This window comes from Gavialis gangeticus, unplaced genomic scaffold (genome assembly GCF_001723915.1).
Source record: "Gavialis gangeticus isolate Ggan-Ray unplaced genomic scaffold, GavGan_comp1, whole genome shotgun sequence".
NCBI classification, from domain to species: domain Eukaryota; kingdom Metazoa; phylum Chordata; order Crocodylia; family Gavialidae; genus Gavialis; species Gavialis gangeticus.
Window position 1 is genome coordinate 47,286,403 of NW_017728998.1, and position 18,934 is coordinate 47,305,336.

Genomic DNA, 18,934 nt, shown 5'->3' on the forward strand with positions numbered 1-18,934 from the left:
CCCCCCCACACACACACACACCCCCGGACAAGCTGCTTGGGTTCCGACCATCCCATGACCCCACCCCAGTCCTCACTCCCTCCTTCACTGTGGGGGCCTCAATTTGCTCCCCCCTCTTCCCCTTCAGCCTCGACTGCTGTGCTGGGCAGCACTCCACACACTGCTGGACTGCAATCATGGCTAGACTAATTGTCTAGCTGAGAGTGCTGTTGGACAAGATTTTGAACACTGAGCTTTTGACCCGAAGGGCACCTGATGCCCAAAAACTTGTTCAACACCTCTCCCAACTATACAGATAGTCCATCAGCAGTACAAGCCTACTCCTACTAAGAGTCAAAGCTATGATCTCTAAAGCAGTAAATTTTTCAAGCCAACTTTTTGGTAATCTCATTTCTTGTTCAAATGGATTTAGAACACAACAGACAACCAAGCTTACACTTAAAGACAGGCAGTTTGCTTCCTTCCCTACCACAGCAATTGCCATTGCCAGACTGCTCAGGGCAAATTCAGCTGAAAGCTACAACATACATCAACAACTGCATCTGAAAGAACCAGAGTAACAGGAAGTGTACTGGAGAGTCCACAAACTCTCAAAAACTCATGAGAGCCATCCGTCCCCAATAGGAGCAAAACCTAAAAGATCTATTCTCAAGGAGGGGCACCAAGAGAAATCCACACATTTTCTTTCCTAAACTAGAAGCAAACATTTAGAACCACTACTAGTAGCCAGCTTCCTCCCTGCATTATGGAAAAACTGACCAAAACCAAGGTCCTCTCTTAAGAAGAAAATATATACTTTCCAGCCAGGTTTTTCCTTCTAGAAAGAAGAAGGAAGTGAGACTTATCCCAAACAGGAATACTGCAAGGTTATTCTTCTCCCAGGACCACGAACTCCAGCCACAAAAGCCTAAGTACATTTAGTACAACAAGCCCAAAAGCCCAATTTAAATAACTGATTTTCTATCAACTTTCCCACTGTATTTTTTTAAAGGTGTATTTTTAAGGGTTGATATAATAATTAAAATGTTGATTTACAACTAAATATAATATTACAGTATATTTGGTACACATGCTTCCTAGGTATACAAACATACATACACACTTAACATATTTGGATTGTTAGCAATCCTACCTTTTATAAAATGGTGAAATATATATTTCTTATTCACTAGATTGACTTTCTTCAGATTTATATCCAGCTGGTTTAAAATGGTAATTTGAATTTAATTAAAAACACAAAACCAGCACTTCAAATTTATTAAACAAAATTTTAAGGCTTTGGAACAAGAAACTTTTTTTTTTTTTTTAAATCAAAACATGGTGCACATTTACAACTAACTAATGTACTAAAAACTAGTTTTAGCTGGTATGGTGTGAGAAGCAAACTATATTTAGTGAAACCAATTATTTCAAGTTACTCTGGGGAAAGTTTATAAAATGCCTAGGCAAAAGTTATTTAAGTTCCTACTTGCCTAATTCTCTTGAAAGTGAGACTGGGGTTTTTTTCTTTTTCTTTTCTTTTTTTTTTTACCTAGGTTGTTTTGAAAATTTTTACCCCCTTTCTTCCAAGTTTTTAGAACTCATTAATCATTTCCTCCTCCCCCTTTTTACTCATAAACAAAGGGGAAAAAAAGCTTTCCAATTTTTTCAATTCCCAATCAAATTTCTCAGCTTTAAATGAACCAGTCCAAATGAAGAAAATATTCTTTATGCACCTGGAGAGGAGGCTACTACTGATAAAAGCTGGTTTAGCACTTCAAAAAACTCTGGGCATTTTTACATAAGCAAAGGCCGCAGCACCAGGCACTTTTAAAAGCACCTGGTGCTGCAATGCTTACAGTTGTATAAGCAACTAAATGTGCATTAGCACTGACAAAATGGCAGTGGCACGCTTTTAAATTAAAACACAGAGGCGCTTAAGTCCAAAAACGCACAACTGCCATTTTCTGTGCGCTGATACGCATTTTGCCACTTATACAACTGCATATGGCGCGGAGCAGTTTGCCTCAGCTCATGTGCGGAACAGACTTGATTAATCAAGTCTGCTCCAAAGCAGCAGATTTCTGGCATGTCACAGCCCAGAGAAGTATGTGCATAAACGCCCTCTGGTTTCAGGTGCTCTGCTACTGACTTCCACCGGTTCAGTGGTGCGACTTTCTTTAAAACATCCTCAGCAAACTTTTACTGCTTGAATTGTTCACTTCTAGCCCTGAAATTTATTATGGTTGGCATGATTGATGGGTGATCAGTAGATGTCCACAGAGATCTGGTGGGACTCCTCATGAGTGGAGCGCAGCCATAGAGGGAACTGGATAGGGAAGAAAGGTGGAGGTGTAGCTCTGTATGTGAAGGAGCAGTACACCTCCTTGAAGGCAAACATCAACTCCAAAGAAGAATGTCTTGAAACCCTCTGGGTCAAGCTGTGCGAGGGGAGGAACGCTCAGCCCAGTCAGATTGGTCACACTATAGCAGAAAGCCTGCTTTGTACATTTCGCTTCTGAACACTGATACAACAGAAGCCCCTTCTTGCCTACACCTCCCCTCACACTTTGTGCATTTCGTTTTCCTTCTAAGTATTGTCAGAGACCTAACCCATTCATTGCATGGGTGTGGCAAGGCTCAGAGCAAGCGAGAAAGCTGAAGTTGCTTTCTGTAGGAGAAACCTACAAATGACATCTACATATCAATTAAGCTGTGTCACTAAAGAAGAAAAAGAACTAAAATATGCACTTCAAAACTGTAAATATATCCTGGTGCTAACCTAGCTCACTTACTGTCCCCAGTAGCCTTTGATTCTAACTACCTCACATTGCATTTTTATATATTTCTGACAGTGCATTTTTATCTTTCATCTGCCTCATCTTTACTGTGGCATTTTATATTTTATACTTTTAAACTCTTAATGAATGTACTCCCTATAGAATGAAGTTACACCCTGGACCATTGTTAAAGACTGCATTGAAATTGTACAGTGATAAAATCTTCTATATTGGGCTGGTCCCCCTTGAGCAAATGCTAGCGTGTGATGATCAGTAGGTAATTAAATGACAGTAGACTAGGCAGAGTTCAGTTTCAACTTTACAACACTTTATCCGATGCGACACCATGCCAGCAAACAAGTTCAGTGTTGCTCATCTCCCTGAGGAACATCTGCCCAAACTTCCTTGGATACTTTCTTGAAGAAAGCAGACGACTCCAGAAAAACCTGCAGCCAAGACTCCTGAGAAGACTCCAGCCAAGAGCCCTTCAAAAAGTCCAACCAAGAGCCTTTCAAAAAGTGCAGCAAAGTCACCTCAAAGAAGTCATTCCAAATCAACGTGACTGCTATTTACAATATAAGTACATTAATGTAGCTATATTAGTCATCTATAATTGATCAAGTATAAAATTCTAGGGTATTTTTGGTGAAAATAGGGTATCGGGCCTTGGTTCAGGAACCAATCCCGCATTTATAACATTGTTTTTTTAATGAGAAAATTGGTTCCGAGTTACGTTTCGACTTAAAACGCAGTTTTCAGGAACCAATTATGTCCTAAGTCCAAGGATGGCCCGTATATAAGGTTTGCATTGTATAGTATAGTATAGTATAGTATAATTTTCAAGGTATAGAATCTAATTATTGAAGGTCTGCCTTGAATTCGTCCCCCCTCCAACTGCTACAGCAGGGGAAATGAATCTGGAGGGTCAGGTAGCCACTTCTGTCTTCTGCTTCCCCCCACCCCACCCCTCAATTTTTCCTCTGACAATCTCTTCCACCTCTCTTTACTGTCAGACCCCGCTCTCCCTGAGTACATGGAAGCAAAGAGTAAATCTGAAAACAATGACCTTGAAATTGAACATGGCTGCAGCAATTCACATATAGTACCTATACACCCATAGATCATTCAGAACTGATGCATATTGCCTTTCTTTGAAACTGCTGAAAAGTTTAAGCACAGATACTCCATAAAAACACTTTGAACAGCACTTTGTCACCTATTAATATACACAGCACAAACTATGCATGTTAGTCCAAAACCAAAGGTTTATGACTTGCCATATAGTACATTGGGCTGAGCCCCACCAGAGTCAATAGGATTTAAAGCCATGGTCACCCCACAGCTCAACATTTGTGCATACTCAGATACCCTTCACAAAGAATCCATGTGCTTATTAGCCCCCACTCATGACTAGAACCAGGTTTTATTCTCAAGAGTCTTGGGATGCTCTAAAAATTTATATGCAGATGAAGTGCAGGACGACCTAGTCTGGCTTTAACTAAGGGCAGAGCCACACTAATCATATTCACCAGGCTGAGAGAGGGGGTGGCAGGGGGATTCTGGGTGAACTGCTTGGGGCCTCATTTGGTGATGTTTGCCAGGCATTTAAGGCTGTGTGATTCCAGGAATCACTGGAAACGGGAAAGAAAGGCACAGCTCAGCTGTGGTAGTGAAGAGGAAGTCAAACTGTACACACCATAATTACTCTTCATGACTTGGGGAGGGGGAAGAGGGGGAAAAAAAGTTGGCCATGAGGGGGACTGTGCTTAATGGGCACTACTGAATGCCATATTCCAGGTTGACTGCCCGAATCTAGCCTTCCAGTAAGCTCCCATCAGCATGTTTGCCCAATGTGGGCAATGCGTTTTATAGTCATGCTCAGTGCTGGCTGCACTTAATCAACTTCATAGTTGCTTTCCATTGGTGAGCATTTTTAGCAGCAGTTTAATGACGGACAGTGTACTTAATGAGGTTTCCTTGTATGCAATAGGGATCTTTGTAAATCACACCAGAAATGCCCCCTGCACTTTAAAACCATAGTTTTTGCTTCCCTGGCGATCAGCAGCAAACAGCCCAGCCAGTGGGGCCCCTCCGCCAATCAGAGGTGGGTCAGGCACGTGGCAAAACTAAAAACATTAGAAAAGCCACTGTGGGGGGCACTTCTGGCACAATTTATGGAAGGGATTATACAGCACAATTTATAAGACGAGGGGCTTTTTTCCCCCCATGCCAGTTGGGTGGGGGGACCTCATCTTATATTTGGGTAAATATGGTAATAATTCAATATCAATATCTTCCTTTATTCCTGCAGTACTTAAAGCTTTGGCTTAAATATACATCAAATGAGCACTGCAACTATATGCTTTAAGTTCCAGGTTTGCTTCATTATCTTCTTCCAAGTTCCTTCTCTTCTTTGCTACATTTGCATCATTAGTTCCAACACCTGTGATGACTTTCCTGATCCTTTGCATCCAAATACAGAACCTACCCCGCTTGAAGGATCAAGCCCCTAATACATGAAATACTGTACCATACTTTTAGAGCTGGACCTCAAAAGTTAGATTTCCCCCCCTCATTCTTGTATAGAAGGGAATCAGTCTTATCTCCAAAGTTTTTAGCAGAGGCTCACTGACTCAACATAATATTTTATTTAAATTATTTTAATAGATTAACTGTATTCGTAAATGTTAAATGGAAGAAGTTGAAGAGGTAGAAAGAGATACAGAGGCCCCAACAAGGCTGGCTACATAGCAGAGAGTGGGTGGGGGAGGATGCAACCATGAAGCCTATCGTGTGGGAGGCAGGAATAGGGGAGGTTAGGGCACAGCACTTAAAGGAGTAGAAGATACAGAGTCCCCATGCAATGAAGCCACATGGTTGCACAGTTGTGGGTTTTAAAGATACACACGGACACAAGTAACAGCATGTGGGGTACACCATAAGTGTTCTCAATCATGGTCCATTGGAGGGGGCAGTCAAGTAGTCCCCTCCACCGGGGTTGTTTCCGGGAAGTCCGCTGGAGTCCTCATACTGGCACCCGTCTGTGACATGTTCCACGTAAATGTCCCTGGACCATCTAATGGTGTTGGACATTATGGGGCATCTCATCACTTTGGTGTAGCCGCAGCATAATCAGCAGGTGTACCAGACTCTCTCATTACTGGGGTCCCATATTCCAAGTGCCCCAAAGATCCACACCTCAACCGTTACCTCATACCCCCACCTCCTCAGGACATCTGCCATTGGCTAGTACTTAGCTTCCACTTACAGGCTTCAATGAAGGCTTGTAGCCAGTTCTCAAACAGTATAGTGATGTCGACCAACACAACATGCCTATTCTCATCAGCCACGATGTCTGGGCACAGCTGGCTCTTGCAGCCTGGGACAATGCAATTGACAGGCCTGGTCCCAACTGAGACCAGAATGGCCTTCAGCAGCAGGTCCTGGACAGTCTTGTAGCAAAGCTGCTATACTCTGGCATAGGGCTTGCAGGCACACAGCATGTGGGGGAGAGTCTCCAATTCATAGACGTATTATGAATCCTTGTCAAAACCTCGTCATGGTTCCCATACTGGATGGCACCGTCAGTTGAGTTGGGAGCAGTGGATGAAATGCCAGTCTGCAACATACGTCAAGCTCCCACCGGGCAGGAAGTGGTTACTCACATCCCACTGTGAGGTGCGCTCAAAGACCTTACCCTGCCTTCAGGATTTTGCCTTCAGGTCTCTGGAGTACTTGGCTCTGACAACATCCTTTAGGAACCTCTGCAGGCAGGTCCTCAGATGAGGGAGGTCACAGTGATGTGGCTGGTATTGAGGGCTGGGAACAGTAAGATTCTCAACTCCTGGCACTCCTTGAGGCAGGTCCAGGAACAGTAGATACACTTCCTGAGGCCGCATGTGATATTGTGGACCCAGCTACACCGCAAGGCATCTCAGCTTCATCTCAGCTGAACTTGCCCTCCAGCAGGCCACTCAGGAAAGTAGGTGGCTAGGCCTCTGCCAGTGGGCTGCCTGACAATTCTCCTACAGGCCATCTCCCTCAGGGGACTGGCAGAAGTGCTGCTCAGCAACTCGTCAAGTCAGGTCAGAAGGCGTGGGTGACCACCATGATGTCACAGACATCACCCATGCAGGGGATGTTGGCACCTCTCTGCCAGTAGAGGATGTATGAAGTCTCATTGCTGACCCACAGCAGCAGGTACAGCCACTTCTTCAGCAACCCTTCAGTGCTCATCATCCACCTTCTTGAGGCTCCTTCTTGCACTACAGTCATCCCATTGTCAGTGGGCGAGATGCACAACATCCCAATCTGGACTGGAGTCAAGCAGGGCTTCCTGCTCAGCCCATCTTTCACCTGACAATGGAACTGCTCCTTCAAGTGGTAGCAGAAGGCCCTGAAGAGCTCAGCCTCTGCAGACAGAAGCTGAGCTTTCTGGCGTGCACCAATGACATCGCTGTTCTTGACAGTGACTCCAAACAGCTGCAGAAGATGCTGGACATCAACTCTGAGGCAGCCAAGTGGATGGGGCTACATGTTTCCAACTGTGCCTTCCTGCATGTCAACTGTAGGAAGAAAAGCACTGTCCTGGACTCCACTGTCACCATCCAGGACAAGCAGATGAGGTGCCTGAGGGATGGCAAGAGTGACCTCTACTTGGGAATGCCCACTGATCACTGGGTGAAGCAGATACCAAAGGAAGCCATCTGAGGGATCATGCAGGATGTCCATAAGTTGGATTAGTCCCTGCTGGCCCCCTTGTTAGTCTGAAGAAGCTTGATGGTCCCTTCCATCGAGCCTCTTAAGACAAAGGCAATATGAGGGATGAGGAAAGTGTTCATCTATCAATCTTCTGCCAGGGGGCCAGCAGGGACTAATCCAGCTTATGGACATCTTGCATGATCCCTGACATGGCTTCCTCTAGCATCTGCTTCACCCAGTGATCAGTGGGCATTCCCAAGTAGAGGTCGCTCTCCCCATCCCTCAGGCACCTCATCTACTTGTCCTGGACTCCACTGTCACCATTGAGGATGGTGCTTTTCTTCCTACAGTCAACATGCAGGAAGGTACAGTTGGAAACATGTAGCCCCATCCACTTGGCTAGCTTGTTGACCAAGGCTTCAAAGATCTGGAAGGTTTCAACCTTGGAGAACTCCTCCATCCAGATGGCTCCTCCATCCTATATGGCCTTAATTGATACTTCAGCCTATGCTGTATTAAATTAAAATTTAATTTTAAGCTGGCTTTGTTTTATAAATAAATCGAATCAAATAATCGTATTTAAATAAAAAAAATCTATTTTTTATTTTTAAATATTCCATTTTATCTACCTTGAGATAAATCTTTTTAACTTTAGAATGAGTCAGTCAATACCATAAGTTCTGGAGATCCCAATAAGAGACAGGCAAGAGCCAATCATGCATCTCACAGGGAAGTAAACCCCACATGCAGAGCCAGATCTTTGATTGAAGCTCAGGTAGCCTGTAACTGCACCGTGAACAGAAGACTCAGGAGTCTCATTTCTTGACAAACACTTAACTATAAACGTGATGGGCCATGGAGATTTCCTCAATTTTCAAACTGGAAAAGGATGAAGAAGGTATATCCATTTCTGTAGGCAAAAAGTTTAGCTATTTCCTGATTCCCATGCATCTCTTTGACCCTCTCTTCTTCCACTGCTCCCGCACATGTGATTCAACAGCATTATATCTGGGATACTCAGGTCTCTCATTATGAACAGATCACGTAGTCCTCTCTTTACTGGGAGCTGGATGGGATTCCATCTCAGCTTATATTCAAATCTAAATGAGCACCTTCAGCTTTCATTGCTCTTGACAAACCAATTTAAGAAAACTCCATGAAGAAAGATACCAAAGTTGCGTACAGACCATACACAAACAGCTCTTCATCTACCACACAGACTTAGCCTCCTCTAGGAGGAAATACTGCCACTATTAAGCAAAATAGCTATACACAACAGTTCAGGTTCAGAAGTGAAGAAAAACAACTTCATGAAGAAAGAGCATTTTTCTTTTATTGAAACACCTGAGTGAGGTCCAGCATGCCTTCTATGTACTGTGTGTATCAATAGTGATGAGATCATCAGTAACCTGCATGGGGCTGGTAATAGTATAGGTTTAGGTCCGAGCATACAACACGACACAAAAAGCAGCATCAGCGATGCATCTAACTGCTTAAGGTGAGAGGCAGGATTGCTTTAAGCATAAGTTAGAGGTCTTCTAAAACAGCCTTAAATCCAGGCCATTCATTTGCACTTTACGACTTCATAGTCCAATTAGGATGATTAACCTGCTGAGATTTCAAGTTTTAAACAGGGACAATTAAAGTCAAAAGCACACAAGAAATCTAGTTAAAAACTTGACAGCAATGAAATACAGTTGTTTTGTAAATTTAATATACTGCATCACATTCATCATTGCACTAGGAGCACAATCAGAAAATGACATTTTTTGCTCAATCTGGCCACAGAAAGCATTCTATAGCTGTGATCAAACAAGTGCACAGCTGCAGACCACTTCAAAATGGCCAATCAGGTGAAAATCTGAACCCACATTGTTTCAAAACAGAATGTCTTCTGTAACTTTTGTCTGCATTCCCTCCTAGCCTGTTGCTGTGTTCAGAATGCGAGTGGGGAAAGGGAGTGGAGGGAGTTCAGTTTGGGGGGTTTTTCAGCCCTTGCCAGAGGGTGGGACACATACAGTGGATTCACCCACCCCATCACCCTCCAGTGCCACCTGGGGAATCCCTAGAACAGCTTCCTTTGCTCCCTTCCCCACTCCCATTTTGAAAACACCACAGGCTGGCAGGAAGGAAGGGTCACTGCTAGGGGAAGACATATGCAGGTGGCAGCCAGTAGCTAGATTCCCCTCCCCACAGGAACCAACAGTGAACTTCTGCTTGGTTGGGGGATCATGTCAACTCAGAACACTTCCTGCAAAGCACTCTCAGGTACAGCAGGGAGTTGCACTTGTGTCTGTGCCCCAAGTTAGCTAGCACTTGCAGATTTTGGTTTGCAGTCAACGTCTTGTTTACTGTACAAACCAGTGGTGAAGAACCATCAACACTGCTGTTTTTTCTGTGTGCAGTTAACAACTGAAAGACATCAGTATAGTAAGTTAAGTCAGCTCTTCGCATAGTTCTCTCCCTTCACCTTTTTCATTACAGATCAAGCTGATAACAGATTGGAAATTCATTTCTGGTAGCCATGTGTAGAATACAAGCTTACTATTTCAGAACATGCTCTACTTTTAGAGTCTGGATATTACCAAGTGCTGAACTATAGTTAAGAACTATAGTTAACCAGCTAAGAATTGCAGCCCAGAGGGTTTTTCCATCTATTTACTCCTCTGTGAAATCCTATGAAATATGAACTTTCATTTCTACTCAGAACTTTTATAGTCTTTTCTCTGATGCCTGATGAAGGGTGTTTGTACCCAAAAGCTTGCAATTAAAGAATTTTTTTGCAAAAATCTTGTTAGTCTAATAAAAGATATCACCTCTGCCCATGAGCCCTGATTGCTTTGAACTATAGTTAAGAGAGTTGTCACTATATTTGATTTAAAGATGCCTGGACTGATTTTCAAAGGTGCCAGGAATCTGCAGTTCCCAATGAAGGTAACGGGAGCTGACTCTACACCAGGGGCAGGCAATTATTTCGGGCAGAGGGTCGCTTACCCAGTTTTGGCAGGCTGTCAAGGGCTGCATGGGTAGCCCCGCCCCTTGACAGGTGCCCCGCCCCCTGGTTACCATCTTGGGACCAATGTCCAAGGGCCAACACCGGTGGGGCCCAAAGCAGGGCACAGGCTGGCAGGGGTCTATGGATGAGAAGACAATGTATCGGTAGAAGACACCTCTAACATTAAATCAGTTTATGTGTAATGTCTGTCCTTAGTCTCCACATTCGATGGACTGGGGGGCCTTGGATGAGAAGACAGAGGCTAGGAAGACACCCTCTGCTCTCCCATCCTCACCTGGGCTGAGGACAGAAAGTTTCTTCAAGCTGCAGACCACGCTAATGTGATACAGCTTTTGTAATCTCAGGATTAGATACCTTCACAGAAGCTCATCTTGTACACAATGCCTCTCTCTGACACCACAACAGCTAGTCCTGAGAGCACTGCTACCACACTGTAACAGGGCCCCTACCTCATTACAGAGAATGGGGAGCAAACCCCAGGGCCTGCTGGCCAGACAAACCCCCAGGTGCAGACTTAAGGGTGGAAAAGACTCAAGCAAATACTCACCACAGAACCAGCAGTAACAGCAACATTAGGAGTCAGGGGCTTGCATAGAAGCCCTGCAGGTTCCCTGAGGCTGCCCCAACAAGCCAAATCTGCAGTAGCTCTGGGAAGCAGGTAATCAGCAGGGGAGCCCTACAAACACAGGCTCTGAGCCACACGGGCAGTCTGGCCCTGCAAACTGCAGGGGAAAGAGCTCCTGGCTAGGAAAGCTGCAATGGAGTGCCTGATGAACCACTAAGCTGCCTGGGAACTACAAGCAAGACCCTGAGAGCCTACAGGAGGACATAACCCAGAGCTAGGGTTATGTTGGTACCCAAGGAAGGCTGCCCTTTACTTACCTACCTTGATGGGGGTGGCCGTTAGACCTTAAACTCCAGGAAGGCTGATTTAAACTAGACATAAGAAAAAAGCTCTTTACAGTGCGAGTGTCCAGGGTCTGGAACAACCTCCCCACAGAGGTGGTGCAAGCACCTACTCTGGACTCTTTCAAAAAACAGGTGGATGTATTTGTTGCTGGTGTCACTTGATCCCAGCTGACTTCCTACCTATGGCAGGTGGGGGGGCTAGACTCAATCTCATAAGGTCCCTTCCAGCCCCTAATGTCTATGAAATCTATGAAAAATCCAGTCTCTCTCTTCCCCACCTCTTGTCAGTCAACACGTAGAACTACAGGTTTGGGGGGCTTTTTCTCCTTCTCTCTTCTCTTCCTAGATTCATTTGGTGCATCAAAATGAAAGATTCAGGATGAATAAAATAAAATTACACTGAGCTTCAGGAAGCAGCACCTGTCTTCATGACTTGTTTCAGAAAGAGCAAAAAATGCAATTTTTTTAACCACGCTACTGACTATAACATGCAGTAACTTCCAGCAGTCTTTTCTGTGCTAAGTCCCCCAAACTTGAGTGACAAGCCTACTCAAAACATGTTTGGTTCTAAAGTTGTCAGCATGTCATATTATACACACAAAGCTGTTCTTCTGTGCAATCAAGTATGACCAGTATTATTTAGACCAATAATTTAGGCAAAAACTGAGGACTACACAACATTCTGCTTCTTTGCCCATAAGTTTCCCCACTGTGACAGGGAGCTGTCACATGGCCGGTCTAACCGTTGGCCCGCCCAACTGTCTAGGGCAATCTGCCTACCTGACTCGCCTACCACGCCTTTGATCCAACTAACAGAGTAGTTGTTTAAAGGTGGGGGCTGCCCATTTTACTGCCCGATGCCAAGGGCATAATACATGGCTCCATACCGCCCCTACACCACTGTCCATGCCTTGCAGATGGCATCACTATATGGCTCCAGACCCACACTGGGTCCCACCACATTCCAGCCTGACAGTTTCATAGTTAGCAGGGTCGGAAGGGACCTGAGCAGATCATCAAGTCCGACTCACTGCCATGGCAGGAAAGAGTACCGGGGTCAAACAACCCCAGCAAGGTGATTGTCAAGCCTTGTCTTAAAGACCCCCAGGGTAGGAGCCAGCACCACTTCACTTGGAAGTCGGTTCCAGATCCTAGCCACCCTGACAGTGAAGTAGTGCCTCCTGATGTCTAATCTGAATTTACCCTCTGCCACCTTGTGACCCGTATTTCTAGTCAGACCCCGACCCAGATCCTTCCTAGTTAGGCAGCCTAACCTCTGTCAACATGCAGAGCTGCAAACTCCCTAGACCCCTTTCCCTTCCGGCAGTGGCCCCCTTGGGGACCTTTGGCCACACAGGCCCTGGCCTCACTCTGGGCCAGTCAGAACTCCAGGCCCCTGGCTCTGACCGTCCCTCATGGGCATCCTTGCCTTTGACCGTTCTGGTCTTGGCCAGAGAAGGCAGGGAGGGCATGTGCTCCCCTGCTCCCTCCCCCCGGATTTCTGCATAAGGTATGGGCAGGCTGCCCACTGTGGGCTCAGGGGCTGCACCAGCCTCTTCCCAGCAGGAAGGGCAGTTAGAGGAGGGCTACAGTGACTTTTGAGTCAGCTGTAGCCCCCCCGCCCCCATAGCCCCTCCTCCCAGCACCGCCACCTGCCCCGGCCCAAGAGCGGCCCTGACCCAGTGCCCACACCAGGAAGAAGCTGGCACAGCCCCTGGCCCCAAGCCCACAGTGGGCAGCCTGTCCTCACCCGGCACACAAATCTGGGGGACATATCCCCCCCATACCTACCCCAGGGGTGCACACAGAAGCTAAGAGCCGCCCCCTTCCCCACCTCCCTGTGCCCCCTGGACAAGCTGCCTATGTCTCCATCCTGCGAACCAGTTGGGCAGCACCTGACCCTGCCCTAGCCCCGCTCCCTCCATAACCGAGGGGTCCTCAATCTGTCCCTCTACACTCTTTTCTTCCCCCACAGACTTACTGGCTGGATGCTGCTCTCCAAGCTGCCAGGCTGCATATTGGCTATCAGATTGGTATCAGCCGATATGGCTGGTTAATAATCAGCCATCAGTATTAGCGAAAAATCTTTATTGGTGCACCCCTACTGAATACAGTAAGATCTTGCAGGAAATTTCTGAATCTCACAATATTTAATGACTATTCTAAAACTAAAGTATGCTAGAGTAAAATTTTACTTTAAAACCTTAGTAAAACCTACAATATTGTTTGATCCCAGGTATTTAGCATCACATGGCAGAATAACACTATAGAACGTCAGCTGTCCAAGCCCCATGCTCACTGGTGATAACAATGGAAGTTTCTTTCTTTCCATTCCTGTTAGCAATGAAATTTTATCACACTGAGCTATATCAAAACTTCTAAAGAGTTCCAGTCCTTTTGGTATTTGCATTTCATTCTGAGCAGTGTGAGTTGATTTTTTTAATCTCTTCTTTCATATAAAGATCTGTCACTAAAAGACTTAATTCTTCAAGAACCAAGGAACTTTCTATTCGGCATGCTAACCAAGAAAACAGTTATATAGTGAACTAGCATCACTGTATACTAATAAAGCTTTTTTTTTAAAGTTCTCCTCAAAGAGTAGCTGCAGATGCACTACCCCTACTAGTTTTTGGACTTGGATGTCTGGGAAATTTTCCCTTTGTTTGCTTTCTTTTAATTCCTCTGCCTCCTGGAGAAATGTAGCTAGTCAGAGCTCTTGAATATGCCAAGTGATAGTAAATGAAGTACATAATTTTAACACTTGACATGATGATGCAATAGAACAATTTACTTACAGATCTGGCAGACTGTCACTTGAAGCCTCTAAACCCATAAGACCTCCCTAAAAGATTTCTCTAGTTCAACCACAGCTTAACGGAGTGAAAGACGTTTTCATGGAAGATGACTGTGCATGATTTCTTTTATCACAAAGAAGCTGCTGCACATCAGCTTCCACGTGGTTCTAGACAGAATGGGACCTTGATCCAATGGCAAGGAGGCCAAGACAACTGGAGAGCCTGTTCTGCTGCAGCCTTCATCCACCTTAGTGGCCACTAAGATTCCAACATCATCTTCTTCCTACTCTACCCTTGAGGACTTGTAGATCCATAGCTGGGGGCTGAACAGGCTTATTATAATGGCAACCTATACTCACCATGTCACAGCACTATCAAAGGACACGTCTGGCTTTTCAAAAGAGAAAGCACTGCCATCTGATGTCCCCACCATATTCTAGTGGTATTGCCACTGCTTGGTCCAAAACTGTTTATTAATCAGAATTACCCCTGCTTATTTTGCAGCTAAGTTTCCCTGAAGGTCATTTCACTATCTGCCACCTGTGGATGCACAGAGGCATACAAGAAAATGGGACTGACGCTTAACATTCAGAAGACTAAGGTCCTCCATCAATAAGTTCTTAGTGAGCAGTCCTCAGCTCTGGTAATTCAGATTTACAGCGAGACTGGAAAACCTTGAATATTTCCCATACCTCGGAAGCCCTCTCTCACAGAAGGCCGACATCAACAAAGAAACCCAACATCAGCTTAAAAATGCAGGGGCAGCCCTTGGACACCCGAGGAAATGGGTGTTTGAAGACGGCAACATGAGATCTGAAATCAAGCTCATGGTTTATCAGGCAGTCATGATCCCCACCTTACTGTATGGAGCTGAGATGTGGTCAGCGTACAGGAGACATCTCAAGTTGCTGCAGAAACACCAATGCTGCCTGCAGAAGATCCTTCGAATCCAGGGGAACGACATACATTCCAATATTAATGTCCTCTTGCAAGCAAACACCAAGCAAACATCGAGGCAATGATCATCCAACATCAATTTGGCTGAGCCAGCTATGTAATCCAGATGTTCAACACAAGATTCCCAAAGCAACTTTTATTCTCCCAGCTCAATCAAGATGTATACTCAAGAGGAGAGCAGAGAAAGTACTTCAAGGACATCCCCAAGTCCAACTTGAAAAAAAATGCAACATTGACATCAACTCAGGGGGACTTTTGCCCAGGACTGCCCCAAAAGGAGGAAATCTACTGCAAGGATCTTACTACTTTGAAACATCATGACAACAGGAGACGGGAAAGTGAGTGGCAGAAACTGTGTTGCAGACCAAATCAAGAATCCAGAGCTACCCACCCCATACAGAAACATGTGCCCAGGTTACAACAGAGCCTGTCAATCCTGGATCAGCTTCATTAGCCATCTTCAAACCTACAGATAAAGTGACCATGGAAGACAATCATCCTTAATATATATTGGCAAGCAATCAAAGATGATTATCTTCCATGATTACTTTATCTGTGGGTCTGAAGATGGTTGATGGGAGGTGGAAGCAAAAAGAAAGAGTCCCTTCATTGCATGTCCAGCACCATGTGCAGCCTGGGGGCTGCATGCTGGCAATGTGTGTAGACCCTGAATGCACCAAAATTGGGACAACCCTGGATTACATCAAATGTCCCTTCCAGATTTAAGAATCTAGTAATAAGTACAGAGTGATGAGCAAAAGCTAGTTAACTGCAGGAGGGGTAATTAGTTAGTTGGAAGTGATGTTTCTCCACTGTGGAAAAAGGGAAAGGAGGTGCTGTCTCTCTCGTTCCCCTTGCTCTCTCTCACTTAGAGAGAGCTCCAAGAGGAGGTTAGCAGGCTGAGGGGGATCAGAGAAGCAGAGGATGAAATTGATGGGTAATTCCTTTCCCTGCAGGGCCATGCACCAAAGGGAGAAGAACCCCAGGAGGTGCCCTCCACAGCGGAATGGCAGAAGGTTCCCTCCAGAGCCAGGGCTGCTCACGGCAGTGCAGTATTAGCTCCCCCAGTCCAGCTAGGGTACAGGTATGAGGCCCTGGTGACATTGGAGGAAGAGAAAGGAGAGGAGGAAACCTCTGGAGAGGAGGCCACTCCATGCACAGAACAGGCTGCAGGAGGCAAGTTGACCCAGAAGAAGAGACACTGGGTGCCTGTCATAGGCAACTCCATCCTGAGAGGAACAGAGGGTCCCATCTGTCACCAGGATCCCATAACATGTGAGGTCTCCAGTCTACCCAATGCACGGATTCAGGATGCAACAGAGATGATCCCGGCCCTTATCCGGCCCACCGATTACTACCCCATGGTCCTAGTCCATGTGGGCACTAATGATGCAGCCAGGAGCAGCCCAGATCACCTGACGAAGGACTACCAAGCTCTGGGGGGCAAGCTGAAGGAGACAGGGGCACAGGTGGTCTTCTCATCTATTCTTCCATTGAGCGGATATGGACGACGCCGTGAGACCTGCATCAGGGAGGTCAACTCACAGCTTCAGAAATGGTGTCTTGAGGTGGGCTTTGGCTTTTTGGACCATGACCCATACTTCAGAACAAGAGACATGCTCGGGTGGGATGGGCTTCACCTCTCCCCCAAAGGTAAGCGTGTGTTCTCTTTCAGGCTGGCTGATCTCTTTCAGGCAGGCTTTAAACTAGGCTCATCGGGGGAAGGGAAGGATGAGGACAGAGGGAGCCACATAACGCAGAGCCAAGAGACACCCACAAGAACAGCACAAACAAGGCAGGCAACTAGCACAAGAAGTATCCAGGTAAGAGACAGGGGTCCGGATAGTTCTGGGATTAGTGGGGCTGTGCTTCTACACTAATGCTCGTAGTATGGGGAACAAGCAGGAGGAACTTGCCCGCCTGCTGGCTAACACAAACCCAGACATAGTGGGACTCACTGAAACTTGGCAGGATCCAAGTCACAACTGGGTGGTAAACATCAAGGGCTATAGGCTGTACCGGCAGGATAGAACGGGGAGGAAAGGTGAGGGTGTGGCGCTCTACATTAAAGGGCAATACACATCCTCAGCAAACAGCACTGGGTCAGAGAAGGGGCAGAATGAAGTGCTCTGGGTCAGAATACAAGGGGGGGTGGGAGGAAAGCGACTTAACAGTGGGGGTCTATTACAGACCACCCAACCAGAAGGAAGAGCTGGACCATGAATTCTCAGGTCAGCTCAAGGAGGCAGTTAAGTCAAGGGACATGGTCATCACGGGTGACCTAAACTATCCGGACACCTGCTGGGAAGAGCAGCCAGACAGGTCTGACCACTCATTTAGGTTCCTAGCCAAGTTACAAGACCTCCATCTAACCCAGGAGGTCCACAGTCCCACCAGGGAAAATGCCTTGTTGGATCTGGTCCTGGCCCCAGACAACGACACAGTAAGGAGACTGTGGGTTCTCGACCACCTGGGCAGTAGCAATCATCGCCTACTGGAATTCACCATCCAGTGCAGGGTGTCTAAGGCCTGCAGCAAGGCAGCAGCCTTGGACTTCAGGAGGGCATATTTCAATGAGGTAAGGAGACTAGTTGGGGAGGGACTGAGGTCCCAGAGGGGAGGGGAGTTGGGAGTCCAAGAAGAGTGGTCATTCCTTAAGGAGACAATCCTCCAAGCCCAAAGGGTGACAATCGTAACACGGATCAAAGGGGGCAAGAATGCTCAAAAGCCCCCATGGCTCACCAAAAGCATCCAGGAACGTCTCAAAGCTAAAAAGGAGGTATACACCTAATGAAAGGGAGGGGCCATCACCAAGGAGGATTATACCTCCATGGCTCAAGATTGTAGGGGAGCTGTTAGGAAGGCTAAGGTGGAAAAGGAACTAGGACTAGTGACCTGGTTCAAAGATAACAAGAAGTATTTTTATAAATACACAGAGGGTAAAAAGAAGGTACCAGGTAACGTGGTGCCTCTGTAGGACACACTTGGAAATCTGGTGGTCGCACCAGATGACAAAGCTAACCTCTTTAACAAATTCTTTGCCTCCATTTTTCTGAGCAGGGACCAGGACCCCGGACGGACCCAGGAGAGGCGCAGCCAGGCCCAGGGTCAGTGAGCACCTAGTCAGGGAACTTCTGGTGGGACTAGATGTGTTCAAATCTGAAGGTCCTGATGATCTCCACCCCAGAGTGCTTAGGGAACTGGCAGAGGTCATTGTGGGACCCCTGGCACAGCTTTACAAGCACTCATGGTGATCTGGCGAGGTGCCAGAGAACTGGAAAAGGGCCAACGTGGTCCCCATTTTCAAAAAAGGGAGGAAGGAGGACCCAAGAAACTAGACCCTAGTCTTATTTGGTCCTGGGAAAGCTCTTTGCAAAAATTATCCAGGAGCACATCTGTGAGGGACCAGCAGGGGAGTGTATGCTTAGGGGCAACCAACATGGGTTTATTAGAGGCAGGTCCTGTCATACCAACCTGGTTGCCTTCTACGACCAGGTCACAAAATCCTTGGATGCAGGTGTTGTGGTGGACATAGTCTTTCTGGACTTTAAGGAAGGCCTTCCACACTGTCTCTCACCCCATTCTCATTAAAAAAATTAGGTAACTGTGGTGTCAATGCCTACACAGTAAGATGGGTCACAAATTGGCTGGAGGGCCGCACCCAGAGAGTGGTGGTGGATGGGTCATTTTCGACCTGGAGGGATGTGGGCATTGGGGTTCCGCAGGGCTCGGTCCTCGGGCCCGCACTGTTCAACATCTTCATCAGTGAGTTGGACAAGGGGGTGAAAAGCACCTTG

At 46.3% G+C, this 18,934-nt stretch overlaps 1 protein-coding gene across 1 annotated transcript in view; it reads left to right on the forward strand.

Annotated features, from left to right (window-relative positions):
• Window positions 1-7,815: 7,815 nt before the first annotated feature.
• The window catches only part of LOC109289310 (40S ribosomal protein S4, Y-like), a 90,328-nt gene continuing 79,209 nt past the window's right edge, over window positions 7,816-18,934 (forward strand). The window contains exon 1 of the mRNA XM_019505303.1: window positions 7,816-7,825. Coding sequence (XP_019360848.1) covers window positions 7,816-7,825 — 10 coding nt within the window. The remainder of the gene's footprint in view (window positions 7,826-18,934) is intronic.